This window comes from Falco rusticolus, chromosome 1 (genome assembly GCF_015220075.1).
Source record: "Falco rusticolus isolate bFalRus1 chromosome 1, bFalRus1.pri, whole genome shotgun sequence".
In the NCBI taxonomy this organism is placed as follows: domain Eukaryota; kingdom Metazoa; phylum Chordata; class Aves; order Falconiformes; family Falconidae; genus Falco; species Falco rusticolus.
The window spans coordinates 38,518,913-38,539,765 of NC_051187.1; the positions used below are offsets into that span (position 1 = coordinate 38,518,913).

General features: G+C 47.8%; 2 protein-coding genes across 3 annotated transcripts; both read right to left on the bottom strand.

Moving 5' to 3' along the window:
- Positions 1–645: 645 nt before the first annotated feature.
- Positions 646–8,708, bottom strand: GSTT2B (glutathione S-transferase theta 2B). Its single transcript, XM_037373520.1, has 5 exons — positions 8,559–8,708; positions 5,714–5,801; positions 4,854–5,004; positions 4,130–4,306; positions 646–3,571 (listed from the first exon to the last, which is right to left on the bottom strand). The coding sequence occupies exons 1-5, from the start codon at positions 8,674–8,676 to the stop codon at positions 3,365–3,367; spliced, it is 741 nt and encodes a 246-aa protein (XP_037229417.1). The 5' UTR covers positions 8,677–8,708; the 3' UTR covers positions 646–3,364.
- Positions 8,709–9,540: 832 nt separating this feature from the next.
- Positions 9,541–20,496, bottom strand: DDX51 (DEAD-box helicase 51). Of its 2 annotated transcripts, XM_037373732.1 has the most exons (16): positions 20,455–20,496; positions 19,968–20,347; positions 19,337–19,578; positions 19,060–19,210; positions 17,441–17,586; positions 17,028–17,099; positions 16,733–16,839; positions 16,094–16,202; positions 14,629–14,774; positions 13,750–13,948; positions 12,999–13,114; positions 12,790–12,906; positions 11,830–11,931; positions 11,287–11,350; positions 10,975–11,109; positions 9,541–10,116 (listed from the first exon to the last, which is right to left on the bottom strand). In XM_037373732.1, exons 1-16 carry the CDS (start codon positions 20,475–20,477, stop codon positions 10,090–10,092), a joined length of 2,136 nt encoding a protein of 711 aa, XP_037229629.1. In that variant the 5' UTR covers positions 20,478–20,496; the 3' UTR covers positions 9,541–10,089. The 2 variants fall into 2 exon arrangements, with proteins under 2 accessions (XP_037229629.1, XP_037229541.1); XM_037373644.1 differs by lacking the exon at positions 20,455–20,496 and having other exon boundaries at positions 19,968–20,413.
- Between the last annotated feature and the right edge of the window lie 357 nt (positions 20,497–20,853).

Below are 20,853 nucleotides of genomic sequence, written 5' to 3' on the forward strand. Positions count from 1 at the left end.
GGAGCAAACACAGAAAAAATGCAGTAAGTTTTGCAGTTTATTTCTTATTTGTTTAGAAAAAGTCTCGGGATGTGTATCTGCTTTTTAAACATTCCTCCCATCCTCTGTATCCCAGCTTCAATTCTAGAAATCACAGGCTCTCACCAATTTCCAAACAGCCCCTGGCAAGAATTCAGGAAATTGAAGCAGAACAGCACAATAAACCCTCACTGGAGGTGTCACCCCTCTCCATATTCAGGTGAAAGGGGAGTGGGCACCGAACAGACCTTGCGCTGAGGCAGGCAAAACTCTTGCACAACCTGTTGGGTTTTGGTAGGCAGCTCTTGGGGCTGTCAGTCTAGGAGATGAAACCAGCCAAGATCAAATCAGAGAATCATTTAGGTTGGGAAAGACCCTTAAGATCATTGAGTCCAACCATTAACCCAGCACTGCCAAGCCCACCACTAAACCATGTCCTCAAGCGCCACATCTACATGTCTTTCAAATACCTCCAGGGATGGTGACTCAACTGCTTCCCTGGGCAGCCTGTTCCAGAGCTTGACATCCCTTTTGGTGAAGAATTTTTTCCTGATACTCAATGACATAAATTAACAAAGTGAGGGAGGTAGAGGGACAGCAAAAGGCAAGGTACAAGGACAACATGCCTTATCGCCACAATTTAGAGCAAAAAAACAAACAAGGCAGATTTATTTGTTGTACAACTGTGCCATTGAGGGAGTTACTCTGGGGAGGTGCTTTGTTCTGTATGCACAGAAGGACCCAAAATGCCACCGATCAGTGCACCCAGCTGCATTGGGAGGGTGAACCTATGGTTCCGATGGGTAGAGCAGACAGAGAAAACTATGGGAAAACCAATTTAAAATCTCTTCCTGTCACCACGACCATGCTGGAGTGAGGAGAGTACGTTTACCCTTTCTGACACCAGCAGCAGAAAAGCACCAGCCAAGGAGCTCTGAACATAGCCCCAACTTGTGTTTGAAGGCAGCCATCCTTGCAAGAGCACAGAAGGGGTGACGTTTAAGAAATTTGTGCCTTATTCAAACAAGCAGAAAACTGACTCAAGGCTGTCTTACACGGAGCTCTTGTGCTGCAAGTATCACAAACAAGAAAAAAAAAAGGACACTTTATTTGCTTTGGCTTATGCAATGGTTTTGCACACACAGCAGCCCTATCTTGAGATTCTGCAGGGAGATGGGTATCAAGAACGGCTCTGCTACCGAGTCCAGTTTGAAGTCTGTCAAAATTAGCACTTTCTAAATTAGGCTTCTGACTTTGATTATTTCTCTGCTCTGCTTCTATTTGAACAGAAGCTGTGTGAGGCATTTATTGTGCTGGTAGGAAATTTGCTCTCTACAAGAAAGGGAAAAGTTGGAGGTCAGGAATTCAAAAGTTAGGCAAAGTACCAAGATGCTGACAGGAGAGAGTGCAGTGAGGCCAGGCAGCTTTGGTAAGGTAGCGGAGAAGGACCTCTTTCATTCAGCTGTGTGCAGAAGCCCAGCTGGTGGCTGCGGTAAGCTGCAGGTTATAGAGGAAGGGAAGTGGTGGGCGGAATCATGTCAACAGGCCGTCTTCTTTAGGCTTAGCACTGCAGGCAAGCTGCTACGGCAGGGCAGCGGGGTAGTGCCAGCAGAGGTTGCTGCTCGGGCACCAACCATGCAAGCACTCTCAGGGTGAGAAGAAAGCTGCTGTCACCGACTTTGCCAACTGGAGGGCAATAGGCTCTCCTCGACAAACTTGCCAATAAAAAAATCAGGTAAGATGACAAATACCCTTGCCTGCGTCAGCACTGAAACTGAAAGACTTTTGGGGCAAATCTGCTTTTTCACCGCTGACATTGAGGATTTCCTGCAGGTTGGAAGAACGGAAAGTAGAAGGGACCGGCCTGCTTGGCTGCTTTAGCTCAGCCTGCAGGGACATGTGTCGCAAGCCATGGTTCACAGTGCCCTTTTGAACTAAAGGGCAAGTTTACTCAGGAAACAAACACAGAAGAGGCAGTTGGCTCACTCCCCCAAACCAGTAGGTCCAGTTGAAAGGCTCTGTGAGACTGGTTTGAGCAGCTACTTTCACCTTTTCTGAGCACTGTACTAACTTGGCTTGCACTAAGATGACTGACATCTCACACCGAGCATACTATGCAGCCACCTCTGTGGATGCCGTAACCAGCCAGCAGAGACAGACTTCCAGATACAACCAGAGCTTAACAAGGAAGGAAAAACCCAGTTCTGCAAACCGGAACCCTCCTCATGGCTCATACCTGGAAATGGAAGGTCACAGAGACAGGGGGACAGGAAGGGTACAAAGGGACACAGGAGGGAGGTGTGAAGGGTATAGCACAGGTGTGGAAGATGACTCTGCAGCTGCTTCCTTCCAAATCCTGATTACAAATCCAAACAGAGCTACCACATGCGGCAAATGTAACCATTAACTTCACTGGATAATCTGACGTGACAGAAGAGTAGTGGAACATTAACGATTTGGAGCATTACTCAGTCACATATACCGTGCACTCTGCTCCGGCTGGCCACTAACGCTGCACTCACCAGTGGAGAGAGCCCGGCTTAACTGGCTTCCCTGGAGCTGGCAAAGCCACTCTGGGGAAAGGACGGAGCACCGATATGGTTTGCAGCGGGGGACCCTATAGCCGGCAGCAGCTTTTCTCAACTGTGCAGCCTGTTCTTTGTGAAGCAAGGCACGGGTCTATGGTTGAGGATCTTTATTCAGAGGACTAATCCCGTCTTTCCCAGAAGGTGGAGGGCTCACCTGGGTACCTGCGCAGCCCCTCTGCCCCTAGGTGCTGTGTCCCTTTGCTACCACAGGTGAGGCAGCAGCCTCCAGTGGCCAGGTGCTCTAGGAACCCTGGCAGGGTCCCCACCAAGGGCAGGGTCCTGACCTGCCTCTTCACTAAAGAGCAAAAATTTTCCTACAGAGCGTGTTGCCAAGTGAAGCCCATTTGCTACAATGATTTTTCCTTGTTTCCGACAGATCTGTTCTGCCATACCCTCAGGAAACCTTTGCTCTTTCTATAGTGCTGCGACCTGTAAAACTCAAAAAGGGATGGAAAGGGCGGTTCTGACTGGCCCCAGTTCCCACATGGACGGAATCGCCTCTGTCCTCAAGCAGATCCAGTGGTGTTGGAGCACAAAAGAAAGCCTATACGTCTACAGCTTATATGCCTGTAGTGGATAAGAGGGGAAAGCAGCTCACTGCAGTCTAAGATGTAGTTTTCTTCCCTTCTAAGTTGCAGAAAGGCTGTGACTGAAGTGCATTTTGTGGAATGCTGTTTCTGTATGATTTTTAGAAGAAATGCTGAAATACTACAATAAGCCTGCACAAAATAATTGATTTTTACCTAGAGCATAACCCCCTAATTCTGGCTGGCCTGCTTTAGGAGCTGGTGCTTGAAATGCTCCAGCAGTTCAGGTGCAATCTTATCAGCGGTCAAGTTCTTGGCGTTCAAGATCCCTTCATGGGCTTCCTGGAAGAGCTGCTTCCCCACTGCTTCTTCCACCCGCCTGTACCACGCTGCTAACTTCGGCCTCTCCTCAAAGAGGTCGTAGCCAGCACCTACAGGCTGCAGAGAGAGAGCAAGAGAACCCAGGCGTGAGTCAAACAACACATTTACCAGGGATGGGACAAGAACGAAGCATAAATATGCTTTTGGCTCAAGGCAGCAGCCAGTCGTCACGTTAGGTGGAGTTCAGCTCTTGTTCTTGGCTCATAGGAAGCAAGTGGTGTCATCCACAGCAGCTGCTGTCCCCCGGGACGTGCAGCGAAAGAGCCCTGCCACAGCTGACCAAGAACTGCCTAATGAGGAACACAGAGCTCCATGCACATCAACACGTCTCTCCCAAATATCTGTACTTGCCCTGCCCGGTTTGTAATTTCTCTTCTTTTTCTGAGGAATTTTGTCCATACTTTACAGAGAGAACTGGTTTCATTAAAGTAGGTGTTCCCTGGCAAACTTAATTATGGTTCAAAAAGGAACAAGATCTAACTCCACTAAAGAGTTAACTGCAGAGAGAGACATCTGCCCTTGAGGAGGTGGTGGTGGTGCTGCAGCCACAGCTTGGCCTGGCCTGCCCACCACCCAGCTTCCATATCCAGTGGCATCGTTGGGGTTGATGCTCACCTGCATGAGCTCCACCAGTGCTACAAGGTCTGCCAGGGAGATCTCACTGCCTGCGATGAAGGGCTTGTCCTGCAAGAACTTCTCCTCAAACTGCTTCAGGACAACATTCAGCTCTTCAGTAACTGCTTCCAGTTTCTCTGGAGAAAGCGGCTGGCCTGTGAGCATAGGCAGCAGCACCTGGCAGGGAGGAGAAACACATCGCTTTTTACATGTTTTCCTCTAAACTTAGTCCACACCCTCTTGCTGCCACCTTCTGAGGACACCTCACCAGCCATGCTCGAGGAGAACTGGTACTGCTAACCTCCTTTGACGGAGTACCATTAATGTCAGCCATTGCTTCCTGCCTGTCCTTGCCTCCTCCCTAGAAAGTCTGAAATTTCAACCACGAGAGTCTCTTCTCAAAGGAAGGCTGCATCATCTGCAAGCAACTGCACTTTGTTTTCCAGGGAGAGGCTCGTTCTTTCCGTGAAGCTGGGCAGCAGGCAGCAGCCGTGTCTGGTGACAGCTGCTCACGCAGGGCGGGATGGCTCTGGACCTCACAGAGCTGTGGCTGCAGCATGAAGGATTCGGCCACTTCAGTTAGGCTCAGCTGAGTCAATTCCAGACCTAGTTTTGCTCCTGTCTGTCACCTGGCTTGTACATTTGCTCAGAAAGGCCCTGCACATGGGAGGGCTGTTGCACTCACATCTCTTTGCACTTGGTTTTTGGTATATAATGGTCTTACCTTTGTTAAGAACAGCTTGCTCCCCTTCCCACGAATGTTGACGTGCTGCCATGACAGGTACTCATCAACCCTAGCCCTTTTCTGCAGGTCAGAAGGGTACCAGTGATCAGGAGTCTTGAATTTCCGCACCAGGTACAGGAGGATTGCAATGCTGCCCAGAGAGCAAGACAGGCTGGTAAGCTGATAATCTGAGATTAAAGCACTGTGTCCTTTCTTCTTTCCCCAGCTTTTGCACTGCTGGACCAGCAACAATACAGCCCTGGTCTGAGCCAGGCAGAAGCACAGGACACAACGGCCAGCAAGGCACAGCGTGAGATGTGAGATAGTTTGTGCTGGCTTGACCAGCTGCTCATGGACAGCAATTATATGATACATCAGCCCAGTGAGACAGATGTGGCCTGCTGGTACAGCTACTCCATCAATGTTTTTGAGCAAATATGAGCCACAGAATGAGTTTATACCAAATCTGAGCTTTGCATTGCCTGACCAGCCAGCAGCGGGTGCCTTATGCCGGGTTTACTGCACTGACCTCCAGCTGAAGGCAGGGAGCAGGAGGACACAGGGACAGGTATTTAAGCTCAGAAACACTGCCTTCATGCAAGCTAGCTCCGAGCAGCAGCTCACAGATTTTTCCACTATCAATGCTCTTCAAGCCACTTACATGAGAAAGCTTCTCTTGAAACACAGGTTTATTTCATGTTCAAGTGGAACAGATAGGAAGGAGGCAAACAACTGCCTGGACTGGAGTCACTGTCGGTCTCTACTGGGAGTCCCAGTAGAGACTGACAGTGCACTGGCAGAATCCAAGCATTAGGATAAACAATATTGCAAGTAGGGGTCTGAGCTTATTCGAGCCTCACCTCTCTGCTAAGGTGAAAGAACCATCCCTTAGAGCAGGCACCTTCATCAGGGCATTCACCTTCCGGAACTCCTCTGTCCTGTGCTGCCCTGGGGAGGGAAACGAGAAATTTTACCTGGCAAAGGATACTCAGGACCTGTCTGCAAACACCCAAGGGGTCTCTGGGGACCATCTGGCCTTGAGTTCCTGGCTTTGGTTGTGAAAATGTATTCTTGTTTAAGTTTATAAGCAGTCAAAAAGTGCCACAGGGTGAATAGGGAGTTTGCCCTATGATGTCAGCTTACTTGCTAATTGCCAACATACCAGAACCAAGGCTCCACAGAGGTCAGAATGGTTAAGAGTCCTTTCATACCAACAGTGCTTGTCAACTCAGGGCTCTATCAGTGCGAAGTTTGTGCCTGGAGGTACCAGTCCTGCACAAACCCAGAGTGAACACCAAGCACCTTGGAGGAAAGGGATCTCAGTATCAGAGATGTGAACCACAGAGTGAGAAAGCAGATGTTTTTTTTCTTTTTTTCTGGAAGGTAAGCCATGGGTACTTCATTACAGATCTATCAATCAGCTTGCTCTCTGCGTTTTGCATATCCTTTACCAGAGCATATATGAATTTGAGTTTGCTTTTAAGCTATCTTATAGGTCCCCCCTGAAAGGCAGGCAGTGAATCTGACAGGAGAAGGTGCTTTGTTCACCTGAGGTCTCAACGTGCTCCATTACATTTGAACCCAGTCCCAGAAACCTTGTTTTGTGTGACTCATTCGTGCCAGGCTTTCCCAGCCGCTGGCTGCAGTCACACCTATGTACCTCTGTATTCAGGCTTCTCCACGTCCTGCTATGTGAGTCACCTGGGAATCTCTGTGCCAGAGGAGGTGCTCTGGGAGGGGTTTTAGTTCTTCCAGTACTTGGCAAACCCGGTTTGTGACTATTTCCCTGTCAGCTGGCTCACGGCCTGTCTATCCCACTTCCTTTCAAAAAGATTGGGATTTCCTGCACGCAGTGTGCAGATTCCAGGTCCTCAGGTGTACCCGGAGCGTTGTGTAATTTCTATCCACTCTCACTCTTTCTCCCATTTCCTTGAGACCTACCCTGCTGGGGGGCCAAGAGCTTTCCTGGGGGAACACGTTTAACCCACAGGTTCAAACCTGAGTACACGTTCCCTTACCTGGTCCTCATGTACTGTGTGGTGATGGGTACCAGTGCAGCGAGGCCACCCAGACCACATCCTCGAGTGAGCGCTCATTCGGGGCTGGTACGCCCATACCCGTGTGCTGAGCAGCTGGATGCCAGGTTAAACTCAGCTGCAGATACCAGGAGTGCTTCCCCATGGCACGGGAGGTGTGCACGCTGCAGGAATGAGACGCACCTCAAGCATTCCTGTGAGCCAAATGACCCATCTTAAATCCTAGACCAAGATCAAGCACTGATCCCTCAGGGCATGGAGCACTGGGAAACTGATTTAATTCACTTTCCTTCTTCTCAGTTTCCCAATACATGCATTTCAGTTGTTCCATTCTCCTTGATGCTCTCATTGCTTGCCTGCCAGTCTCCTCTCCTTTGCACCAGTGTCTCCTCACAGCAATTTATTTAAGGGAAAAGAAAGGGAAGGATGTTAGATGAGCCTGCCCCCAGCTACAAACAATAGCAAAATTGTTTCTTATGAGCCAGTTCGGGGGAAAGCCATAGTAAGGTGCAATCAAGGCACAGGGTGTGCAGGGGAACACCCAGAGACTAAACCACAACACGCCTGAGGTTTCTTTGAGTCACAAGCTGGAGCCTCTTTTGTTCCTTTATCAATTTTAGCCCCAGAAGCCTTCTCATCTTTCATTGCTTTTAAGCATTACTTACAACAGCATTTTTATGCCCAAGACATTACCTTAATTTCAAATCCAGCAGAGCTCTGGGGAGGTTGAAGGTTAGCTTTTACCAGCTTCAGTTACAAAGAAAGAAGATACAGATCTTTGGGCATCCTTTAGTGAAAATACACTATACCTCTTGGGCAGGCTCCTACCGAGTAACAGTTGGTTTTAATAGAAACTAACCCACCTTTTCTTCTTCATTTTGCAGAGTTCAGCTCCCCGGTGGCTGTTATGTCTCACTCCACTGCCTTTGCTGTCTTTGCAAGTGTGTCCTCAACCCTCCCAACACCCCCCAGCCACAACCAGCTTGGCCTGGTGGAACCCCCCGTGGTGTGGTGGCTGTCCTGCCCTACCTGCACACGGGTGGACAGCAGTGCTCTCTGCATGAGAACCCTTCCCCAGGGGCTGTTGCTGCTATGAGGAGGAGGAAAGCTACCGCAGCCGCCGCCACTGCTTATCAGCGCGCGAAGTTTTCTAAGGAAGTTGAATTACAGAGCACGAAGCACACAGCTCGGCTGCCCTCGCCCAGATGTGAACGTCCCATCTGTGTCGCTTGTTGTTTGCCACCCGCATGGGGAATGGCCTCAGACCCCGCACACCCTTGGGTGCTGCTCTCAGCAGCGCGGGCCTTGCCTCCAAGAGCCATTTGCTGCCGGGGCGGGGCCAGTCTCAAAGACCCCGCACACCTTCGCGGAGTCGCGTTTGTCCCACAGGAGCGCAGGCACGAGGCCGCCACTTCACAACCCGGGTTTTTAGAAACTACGTCTTGGTTTTGCCTTGAGGCGGGAGCCCCCGCAGCCGGCGGGCCGCCCCCCCCAGCACCCCGCACTGACGGGCCGACTGAGCAACGCGCTCCCACCCGGGGCCAGGGGACACGGCCGGCCCAGCGGGGCGAGCAGCTGGGCATCCCGCTAGCCCGGGGGGCCACGGCAGGGCGGCCCAGGACCACCTCCCCCCCCCCCCAGCCCGCATCCCCCCCCCGGCCCCGCTCACCCTTCATCAGCTCCACCTGCTTGAACTCGAAGGGGATGTTGTTTCTGCGGGCGAAGATGTAGAGCGCCCGGCAGGGCTGCGAGAGCAGGTCCAGGTACAGCTCCAGCCCCATCCCCATCCCGCCGCCCGGCCCGGCCTGACTGCCCCGCTCTACCCAGCTCTGCCCGGCGAGGCGGAGCCGCCCGGGCCCTCCCGCGGGGGCGGAGCGCGCAGCCCCCGCCCGCCCCCCGCCCCACCGGCTGCGGCCCGGCGTGCGCCGGGGGCCCTGCTCCTGGGGGGGGGGGGGGGGGCACAGCGCTGCCCGGGGTGACGGCACCCCTCCGGGCGCGGTTCCAACCAGGTGCTGCCACCCCTAATTTGAACACGGGCTTGTCTTAATAACTGCCCTTAATTACCTAATGGTAAGGAAAGCCAAAGCCAGGAGTTCCTGGCTTTGCTCATGGCAGCTCACAGCTCCTGCATAAAAGAACTTTCCACTCACCGACACCCCGCACTATGCAAAAACTGCCTGGGAGCGAACGACAGCCACACGGTAGGAAGACACACTTCATTGCTATAAACCCACCCAACATTGCTCCTGCATTTACAAGATGCGACCACCGGTCCTGACAGCGACCCATCCAAGATTCCCAGCCCTTCATTTTAATGAATAATGTATTGCTAATGCTAGTCTGCATTTATTTTAGGAAAAAGCAAGCCACAGCAAGGGCTGTCCCTGCTGAAGGTCTTGGAAGGTAGCTGCAGGCTGCAGCTACATGGCAGCTCCAAACCTTCTGCCAGAGGCAGCTAAAAATATCAGAGGCATGTGCCAAATACAGATAGTAGTTGAGTCCAGTATATTCGTGTTGGGCATCAGACATTTTAGTCTGCATTAACACCAACCTAACAGTAATACCCACTCTCACCACTGTCACAGAGGCCAGAAAATGGCAAGAAAGGTGCAAGACTACAGAAGTGAAAAATGCCTTCAACACTACGTCCATCCCTGTACCCAGGAATCTTTATTAAGACACCTTTTTAAAAATATGTATAGTATTTATTTAAAAGTTGCAGTCACTTCAACCTAGAGCAGCTCTTCAAATGTGCTTCTGCTATAGACACTGTGTAGGTGTTTATGAATTTGCAGATACAGCTGCTTGTACAGGAAAACAGAACCATGAGTTGTCCCTTCGGAGGCCAGCAGCTCCATGCTCCAAGAGCTGTGTAATGGCCCTTCTCTTCACTGGTGGTAGTTTTATATATACCAGTAGGATACGATGCAAAGTCCTCTTCAAGACAACTGTACCTCAGAAAATCTTTTTTTTTTTATTTTTTTTTTTATTAAACCAGTAACTGAGCTCTGTTCGCAGTGTCCTTGAAAGGGGAATGAGGCCTGTAATAGCCGACTGTGTATGGTGAGGCTGAGGAGCCAACCGTTCACCTCCATTCAGGGGCCACGTCTCACTGTTAACTGTGCTGGGTAGCAGTCCATGACCTATCCTGCTCAGCAGGTTCGGTGCCACAAAACATGAACTTCTCCACTTCCACTCATTCAGGCTCGTTTCTGTGCTCGCTCATTCTGTTCAACACAAAAAGTTGAGAAGGTGACTAAAGATGCCCCCCTCTGAGTCACACAGAAGGGACTTTGGGGAGCAATGGGACAATTAAATAATCCTTTCTGGCCCAGTTCTCAAACCTTCTTAGTCTGCAACTCAGAATCATCATTTTTCAAGAACAGATGTTTATCAGGAGTCCTCACATTTAGAAAGCAGAACACCCACTCAAATCACAGCATGGAAAGTCTATTATGGATCTCTATAGTCTACCCATCTGGCAAGTTAAATGCTACCCTGCTTTTGTGTGAAAGCTCTCAACCTTCTCACTGGTGTATAAAGGAGGGCCTGCAGAAAAGGCTTCCCTGGCTTGGAATACACAACTTCTAGTCAGCATAGCTGTAAACTGCAGTCCTAAAAGGTTTAATCCCTGCATTTTGTTTGCCCTTCTCTGGGTAGCTGCCAAAATCCCAGCTCCAGAGGTAAAGAGAAAGGCAGAACAGAAAAGGGAACACCACAAATCACAGAATCAAATTAATAGAATCATTTAGGTTGGAAAAGACCCTTAAGATCAAGTCCAAGCATGAACCCAGAACTGCCAAGTCCACCACTAAACCACGTCCCTAAGTGCCATGTCTCTCTGTCTTTTAAACACCTCCAGGGATGCTGCCTACCTTTCTTTTAACAGAAAACTTCTTCTCCCCTCCCCACCCTTTCTGAATATTTCATAATGATGCCCCCACAAATGTTGCCCTCACTGAAACAGAAATGTCTCAGTTAAAGGAAAGGATCTTGGTCACCAATACTTGTGCTAGTCATGAGTTGCAATAAACTGTGCAAGTTGTAGTCTGATTTTTTAAAAAATTTCTCCCTGTTTCAATTACCTTGACCGTCTTCTCAAGCTTAGACAAAGCTTCCTCATATTGCTGCACCAATGGCTTTAATGAGTTGCCTTTCACTGGGTGCTTCTTTATGTCTTGGATGCCAGCATCCCTCAACATCCGCAAAAACCTACGCTCCTGTATAACAAAACAGACACCAGAGATGAGACAGACACCCCACTGCCTATCAGCTAGAAAGTGAGCATGTTTTGGAACATGCTGCCTGACTGGAAAAGGTGGGAAGTAGCATGAACCTTACCTTCCTCATGCCCCTGCATGCATGCTTATCAAATGAATCTCAAACCAATGACATACCTGAATCCTAAGGACCAAGCTGAAAGCGACACCCGCTTTTCCTGCACGAGCTGTTCTTCCAACTCTGAAAAAGTAGTGTCAAGTCAGTTTAGCCACATAGTCACTGCTGTTATCAGCTCCAAGAGTCTGATTCTGAAATTCTCCAGATTTAAGAAAGTCTGATTTCAAGTTTTTTGAGGTTAGCACAGCAGGACTACATATAGTTACAAAGGATGAACATTTCCAGGGCTCCTTCAGAGCTGCTGAGCCACTGCAGTTTTCTGAACGTCTAGAAACCCAATATTTGATGCTGTTCAGGACAGTATTTCTAGCTCCTGTGAAAAGCATTTTCTATCATAGGGTGCTATCTCTCTATATGTTTCAATACTACATTACTCTGGTGATGCTACCAGAGCTACATTTTGATTAGAAAGCTATTTGCATATTGAAGTAAAACAAAAAAAAATCCAAAGCTAAAAACCCTTTTAAGTGCTTGTCACCTTTGCTAAGCATTTCAAAGTAAACCAAGCTCAGACATCTTCCTTTTGTTCCTGGTCGTCTTACCGGTGAATATATGTCCTGATGAACTGCGGTGCATCATAGTTTATTACATAATTCACTTCTTTAACGTCAATCCCTCGTGCAGTGGCATCTGTGCTGATCAACCTGGTTTAAAATGTATATATAGTCATTGTCAGGTAACATCTCTTGCACAACACACACAAGTGAACACAGCACAACTCTTGCTAATCTCTGTTCAAACTGGCCAGTCAGCCTCTGACCTCTGAGCACGGCAGCAGCATTGTAAATCACTCATTGTCACTGGCATTATGGGCTGCCTGCAGACCTCCAAGCATCACTAGAGCCTTGCCACCTACTGCTGCTAATGAAAAGTTACTGGGTGTTTCCAGGTTCTCCAAGAATGTGACACTAAGCCAGAAGGCTCCCACTACACTGGAGGTTACAGACCTGTACCTATCTGAGCATTCCATAAAGGCACTGAATGCAGACAGCGAGGTGCGAAATTCCAGTAGTCAAGGAGGAATTTAAACACTGGGTTTGGATAAAAAGAAAATCCAGAAAATAAATATTTACCTACTTCTCAGAGACATCCCATACAGCTATCAAGATCACAAAGCAAATCAAACACATGGATTGAAGTAAATCTGTACGCCAGTCTGATCAGGGATTTCTTTGGTAGGAAGCACTAATACTAAACTTAAGATCTTTTTTCAGAACTGTATGTGTTTTGGGCAGCTATGTGAACAAGCTGTTACGTTTACTGCTTGTTATAAAGTAACACACAGAAATTCAGATTACAGCTAGATTAGAACAGGTCAAATTACATGAAGGGTAAACTCAAAAGTCACAAGTCCAAGTCTCACACCCATCCTACAAGTTGGTTCCTGCACACTCTGTTTTACAGAGGACCCCATTTAACTGTGCTCTTGGTTTTATCTAGCTTTTCACACTGGAAACAGGTTATGTTGCAAGACATGCAGAAAACTCATTTTAGATCCTCACAGTTGTATTTTTCCTTGTTCAAATTCCTTCATGGTTCTCTGTCTCTCATTTGGAGGTAACCGAGAAGAAAATTCAGCCACAGTGACTCCACCAAAGGCTTGAATCAGCAGGAACAACCTGTAGGTAAATGGGTTAGAAACAGTCACTTCATTACTTCTGTAACATTATTTGAAAGATACCTGATACAGTGATCTTATTAATATATTCACCTGTGAGAAGCTTCCCTGGAGTTGGTGAAGCACAACACGCGCGTAAATTTCATCCTCAGCATAAAATGCAAAAGGAGCAAAGGCTTGGAATTCAGATCACAAGGCACATAACATTGCTGCAGTCAACAGGGAAGAAGTTTAGAGAGAAAAATTATCTCTTGCCAAGGCTACCTTCTCTGAAACCCACGACCTGTCCATGACCTACATAGGCTTAGATGTTTTACAGCTGACTAAAGCAGCAAACCCAGACCCCACACTACCCTCTTTAGAATAAGTCACAGTTACACGCTGGGAGGATACAATACAAGGTGGAAACAGGAGATCTGTGTTTTTCTAATGTTCTCACTTCTCCACAGCAAGTAACAACATGTACTGCCTTCTTGTCTAGAGGGTGACCTGTATCTACATGCCTTGAAATGCATGTTATACATACAGACAGTTAGTAAGCACTACTACATTGTTATTACTTATCTCCACTCCCTGTTGATGGTAAACTTAAATCTGCATGAAGAGTTTAATTACAAAAAAAATCACCACTAAGGAAATGAGAAAACAGATGTGCAAAAGCAGAGCACTCTGGGTCATAAGTACTCCCAAAGCCACTTTCGCCCAGCACCTCTGCAATGCTGAGGGAACAGCATAGGGAAAACATAGGGAAGACATATTTGTTTATAGGGTAAACACATAGCTAGACACTCCAGAGTTAAACAAAACTTCAAGTATGATTCATTCAAGAGAATTAATGTCATACCGATAGCCCTTCAGGGAGTGTGTATTTCTTATTAGTATCTTGTTCAGTCTCTGTTCCATCTCCGAGTGTTTTTTTCTCAGAATAGACAGAGGTGAAGAGGCGAGGCTGGAATAAGTCCAGCTGCTGCAGCTTCTCTGGGTCCTGGGTCAGCGTGGCTGAAAACAGCAGTTTCTGTAAGGGCATCTGGGGATAGCAGGAGCTGAAATAAATAGCACATGGAAAATGAGCTTTGAAGATGGGGCAAAGGAGCTCCTCCACAAGTGCCTTCAGATAATGTTACAAGGGAAGCAATTAACTCTTTTTGATGCTCTTTTCCTGCAGGTTATTTTCCACCCTCGTTTTATGGTGGAGTTCACAGACAGTGCTCTCAATCAACTGCACAACCGACATCTATTACCCCTGCGCACATCCTTGCATCCTAGTTATCCTTGTCCTTGTTCTAGTTGCTTCGTTCCTTGGTTGCTGATCTCAGTTTCTGACACATATCTACCGTGCTGTATGAAAACAGCAGCTGCGGGTAGATAATTCCAAGTTTTTCTTCAAATCCATTACTCAGCTTGCCAGAGGGCATTACTACAGTTACTGTGCAAATGAATCACAGACTTGCAGTATTTGTGCATTCTTTTGATGCTCCTTTAGACCAGTTAAGGAAAGCTTGGAGAATACAATACTTATGCTTCAGTCTAAAAGACATCCTCTAGTATCAGCTGTTCACTGCCTGCTTTGTCAAGCTTTGAAAAAGCAGCTGCCTTACTTTGGCAGACATTTCTCAGACCAAGCAAGCTTTGGGAGTGCCTGTGCACTCCCAAAAGCAGGGCAGTGACATCTAAGCGCTGGTGTCTGTGCTACCAGTTCAAAGAAACACATTCTGCAACTTACCTGGCTGCTGTTATAGGCCCTGGTTTGGTCCTCTGAAAAAGCAGGTTGAAGCCAGCGTAATTTTCTACTTGGAATGCAGCTTTGACAATTTGGTTCAGACAGTTCTGGTGCATGTCATCAATCATACGGTCAGCTTCATCTATAATCTGAATTCATAAGGATGAAAACCACTACTTATTAAATACTGTCTAGCACTAGGGAGCTTTGATTTTCATAGAATCATAGAACCATTTAGATTGGAAAAGACCTTTGAGATCAAGTCCAACCACTAATCCAGGACTGTCAAGTCCATTGCTAAACCATGTCCCTAAGCACCACATCTACACGTTTTTTAAACGCATCCACGGATATTGATTCCACCACCTTCCTGGGCAGCCTGTTCCAGTGCCTGACCACCCCTTCAGTGAAGAAATCTTTCCTAATATCCAATCTAGACCTTTCCTGCCATAACTTGAGGTCGTTCCCTCTTGTCCTGTTGCTTCTTATCTGGGAGAAGAGACCCCCCCTCACCTGCCTACAACCTCCTTTCAGGCAGCTGTAGAGAGCAATAACATCTCCCCTGAGCCTCCTTTTCTCCAGGCTGAACAACCCCAGTTCCCTCAGCTGCTCCTCATAAGACCTGCGCTCCAGACCCTTCACCAGCTCTGTTGCCCTTCTCTGGACACGCTCCAGCACCTCCACGTCCCTCTTGCAGTGAGGGGCCCAAAACTGACCACAGGATTCAAGGTGTGGCCTTGCCAGTACCAAGTACAGCGGTATGATCACTTCCCCAGTCCTGTTGGCCACACAATTTCTGACACAAGCCAGGATGCTGTTGGCTACCTTGGCCTCCTGCTCTCCAGCAGATCAACACTCCCACCTAACTTGGTATCTCTGCAAACTTACTGAGGGTGCACTCAATCTTTTTGTAACTTTAACAAGTGAGCCAGAATGTAAGATAATGGAAGCTTCCAGTCAACAGAATTACCTTCTTTGCATATCTTTCCTCAAATGAGGGCAGAAGTTTCTACCCCAAAATTGAATTTTGCTTTTGTTTCAGTGGGTCAGTTGCCAACCTGACACTCAAACTACACACAAATTCATCTGCACATAAACCCAGTCCCTGACTCCTAGTAAGAGATAAAAATCTCCATACCCTACATAAGACTGCAATGTCATCTCTGCACAGAGTCCCATATGGTGGAAGCTACTACAGTCCAGTAATTTACCCTGACCTTGACCAATAAGGCTTTACTTCATGTCTGCAAGAGGCTAAGAGAGAAGGGGAAGTGGGTGGATGCTTGGGTGTCACAAGCTGGAATAAAACACCTCATCTTGACACTGCTGTCTGAGCAATCTGGAGTGTAGACTAGGTCCACATGACAGTCCCAACAGAGATGTATTTGTGTACCATGCAAGAACAAAGCAGGAATTACAGCGGTAATGGATACTACACTAAGGCGGGAGACCTGTGGAGCTGACTTACCAGGAAGCGAAGCTGTGTCAGACTGAACCCCGGGGTCTGGCTAATGTGGTCTGTGAGCCGCCCTGGTGTAGCCACAATAATATCAGCCAGGCTGCAGTAGCCTGTCACTCTGAAAGAACAAGCAGCCCATCAGTACGTTTCTCCCTACACCACAAAGCAAGTAACAGAGATCCTTGGTCAGCAGACCTTAAGATTTTCTTACTATTCAATTAACCTAGAAATAATCAAATATGCACTTTGCTTTGGAGAGCACACAAAGGCAGTGCTGGACACTAAACCATATTCTCCATTGTACTGCCCCACTTCAAACAGAAAGTATCATTCTTCATTGCTCTTAAAGAAAAAAAAAAAGCTTAACCGCAGCAAAGTCCCATAATAATCATCTATACCTGAAGGTATAAGGTAAATGTTTGCATTTTACTCAGCTGGTGAAGAACCCCCAAAATCTAGTAAAACACAACAATCACCAAAAAAAAGGCATAGTAGCAGGCACTTTGACAATCAGTGTCTAGTATATAAACCCACTATTCAAAATCATTATTGCTTGATGGTGTGATGCGATAGCCTGTATTTTGCCCTCAGTTTACTGAGATTAATTTACAATCTCTATAAACCTTAACAAAAGTCCTTTTAACCTACTTTTTCTGGACAAGCATCTCCTGCTCCTTTGCAAAAGATTTCTGGCCAGTAATCAAAACAACCTTCAGACCTGTCCCATCAGTGTAAATGTTGAACACTTTACTCACCTGCAAAGAGACGGGCTTTGTTAGCCACAACGAAATCACTTAGAAGTAATACTTTCCATTACACTAATGACATCAAACCCACTGACAGGTCTTCAACCTGCTTCACAGAACAGCCAAGCAAAATACTGACTGCACCAGCCTTCCCCTCAGCCCAGCCCTGCTCAGAGAGAAGGGGAAGAGCCGCATACCTGTTGTGCCAGTTCTTTGGTGGGCAGAACAACCAGAGCTCGTACTTGGCAAACTACTCGATCTAGCAGAACCTGCCAAGACAAAGACCAGATAAGTCCCCCAAAGCAGCGGGGAGAGAAGGGGCTTCTTGTATCTAACCTAGTGAGAAGAGATGGGCTTGACACATCCTCACAGAGTCTTATGTTTCTCTTTTACTCCCCTCTACCCTCCCAATTCTTCAGGCTGTGCCTGCTGTCTGACAAAACAAGTGGAATGCTGAGATGAAGTGAACTCGTACAGCTCCCTCAGACAGCTACAAGCTAAAAATCTGCTGTTGTGTGTCTACAAATTCCTTGGCTTTCTGACCTACTTCTAAGTTCAGATTTCACTTGACCAAAAGCGACAAAAGGTATTTCACAGGGGGTAAACTCACCTGTACTATGGGTATGACGAAAGACAGGGTTTTACCACTGCCAGTAGGTGCTGAGACACAGATGTCTCTGGGGCGGTATCCTCCCTGCCCCATCAAATACCCATTGGATGCACCCTGTAGAATAGCAGGAATCACCTCTGCCTGAACTGAACAAAAACAGAAACAAACATAAGCTATGGAGTTAATGAACTGGACTAAACCCAGTGTATCCAGAAAAGCAATTACACACAATGAATCTGTTTCCACATTGTGCTGTGGTTGCTACAGACATAAGACAAAGAAATCAAACCCAAGTCTGAAAAGAAATGCTATCTGCATTTATCTGGGAGCTTAGCACTGAATACAGAGATCTCCCTCTCCAAGAATTCAGCTATTTCTAGTGCTCAGCTAGGATGTTACTATGTTAAATACTGTTTTCAACTCACCTGTCTTCTTGTTCTCATGTTAGGAAGGCACTGGGCAGATTCAAAACCTATGAATATTTGTCTGAAAGCATTCTTTAACTGAAGTACAAACTGCTCTTACAGAAACACAGAACATGCAACAAGGCAACGCATCCATAGCTTCCAAGGAGCAAAATGCACAACTGCTATAGGGTTTGGAGTAACTCAAGTTCGCTGCAGAAGAATATACAGAGACTGAAGCAAACAGTTCTGTACAGACAACAGCTTTGGCTGTCATGCATGAATTCTCCCCTTTTCTGGCCCTGTGACAAGCCCTGACAAACTGGCCAACTTTGGTTTATCTATGAGGTTCAGCAGCCAGGGTATCTAGCTCTGTGACAAGACCATATGCAGCGATGCATATGATGTATGACTTCAGCAGACACCATCTTTACCACAGAGAGCACAACACTGCTTGATTTATCTACTACCATGAGCTGGAATTGATTTACGAGAAAACACAGCAGGTTTCTGATAGCAACTTCTTAAGATCTCCCAGGAAAAAATAAGCAGTACCACTTAAATTAAAATGTTGCATAACAACATACTTTAAAAGAGGAGACACATGCTGGCTTTCCAACGTAACCTGGATGAGTCTCTGATAAAATCTAAGCCTCCAGGCTCAGCTGGACCAAGTAACTGACTGAAGGTCAGAGATTCAACCTTCTTCCCTCCTCTCCATATCCCCGCTTCCAGCTGTACTCTCCATTTATTTAGGAGCTGGTACTTATTGTACTCGTTTGCAAAACTGGTGAAATAATGGAAAACCAAGGTTTTTTTGCTTGAATTGTCTTCTGCTGCTTTAATGAGTTGAATGGGTTCCCAGAGAGATCAGATTAGCAGCAGAGATGGTGGAAGGTAAGGAACTAAAGCACATGCCTGGCATACGTGAGAAAAATGGGAGGACACAAGGAAGACCTCCCTCTTTTGGCAGCTGTAAGGCATTACTTCAAGCCACCGTATTTTGTGGAGCTGCACTTATGACTATGTAAGACTTCAATTACTCAGCCTAGATAAAGCTGTGGAAATGAAGGGTTAAAAATAGTGCAGTCACTTTGCTGCATTACACTTGGTTTTTTCTGTATTTTACTTCACTGAGCACATCAAATATACAGCAACAGACTGCAGGAGGTATGTAAGTCAGTTTAGAAAGAAACAAAAGCACTATCAAGGTACCTGGAAAAAAGGACTCTATCCCATTCATTTGCAGCTTTTTCAACAATCGGGGATGAATTCCTGGGACATCTCCGATTGGAATCAGATTATCTTTGATACGTTTCTGCACTAGTTTGGGTTGAGCAAGCCACTGTGGTAAGAAGGGCTGAACCTGAGATGGAGACAAGGAGAGTAACAAAGCACTTCTGCCATCAAACAGACAATATCATATGTAAAATAAGCTGGTAAGATGCATGTTCCTTCCTGACCATCATCATAATTCACTCAAGCTAGTTACCTTCTGCACTGGCTTTCTATCATAGTCTCCAAGAACCACCAGACTGGAGGGTGGAGGATTTGCCCCTTCCTCTGAGGCTAAGGACAGCTCCTCCTTTGTGCTCTGATTTCCTTCAGCTTTTTCACTGTTCTCTTCTTCCCTTGTTTCAGCTCCCTCTGTTTCCTCATCCCTCTTCTTCCTTTCAGAAGACTTATTTTTAAAGTTATTTCTGTTTTCCTTTTGCTCGATGTGTTCTTCAGAATCTGGAATTTGGATAAGAGGAATACAAAGCCACAGGTAAAAACGTGCTACAGAAAAGGGACATAAGGAACATTTTACAACGTAGGACTTATTTGACAACTTGCAAGCTCCTCTTTCTTCCTAAATCCAAATGCAAAAGTCAAACGTTTCTTTGACAGTATGAGGGCAAATGAAGACTGAGATGACATGCCTCCCTCCTTCATTTACACTAAATGGATCCTCAAAACTTGCAATATGGGGCTTTCCTCTAAAAAAGGAATTACTTTTGGGACGTATTAAACAGAGAAAAACAAAATCGGGTAAATTTGGCAAGCCACTCAAAGGGCAACTTGTCTTTTGAGAACTGTCGACCAGAATAAACTGAAATCCTACGGCCTCAGTTTGCCGCTACCTGCTTCAGTCCTCTCTTGCCGCACTTTCGATTTTCTATTTTCTTTCTTCTTCGAGGGAGTGCTGCCATCTCCTGCCTCCTCAGTACCCGCCCCTTCCTCAGAAGAGCTGCAAGGCTGTCGTTTCTTCTTTAGCTTCTTCAGTCCTTGTGCACAGGGTTGCTCATCGCTCTCCTTCTTCCTTTTTCCAACGCCGGGCTCGCCTCCGGGGATCGGCGCTGGGCCGGTTGCCCCGGTCAGCTCGTCCTCCCCTCCGCCGGCCTGCGCCTCCCGCTGCTTCCTCAGCTGCCGGGCTTTGGCTTGCTGCCGCAGCCGCTCCAGCAGGGCCCGAGCCCGCTCCTCCGCCTCAGCCCCCTCCTCCTGCTCCTCCTCCCCGCCGTACCTGCAACAGCCAAACAAAACCTCCTCAGGCACAAGCCACCCGACCATCCCCCGCTCGAGTCTGTGCCGCAGCCCCCGCAGGCGGGACGGGGTCGGGCCATCGGGTACCTGTTGATGCAGAAGAGCGCCATAGCCGCGTCGCGCCGCCCGGGCGCACGGAGATGACGTCAGCGGCGCCCGCGTGGCGGTGGCGGAAGGCTCCAGAAGGCGCGGGGGCGGGCGGGCGCGCGCCGCCTGCCGGCAGGGGAGGGACACCGCCGCGCGCAGCCTGAGGGGAGAGCGGCGCTGAGGGGCGGGCGGGAAAGAGCTCGAGGCGCCAGCGGGCGGGAAAACGCTGAGGGGAGAGAAGCCCCTCCGTCGCGGCCCGCCCCAGCTCTGCCAGGTGGGAGCACGCCTCCGAAGCACCGAGGGCCAGCAGAGCACAGCATAGCTGCAGGCACAGCTAGCTGGCCGAGAGCACAGGGGCTCACCGTACCACCGCTGGCCTTCCAGCACAGCGCCCGCAGT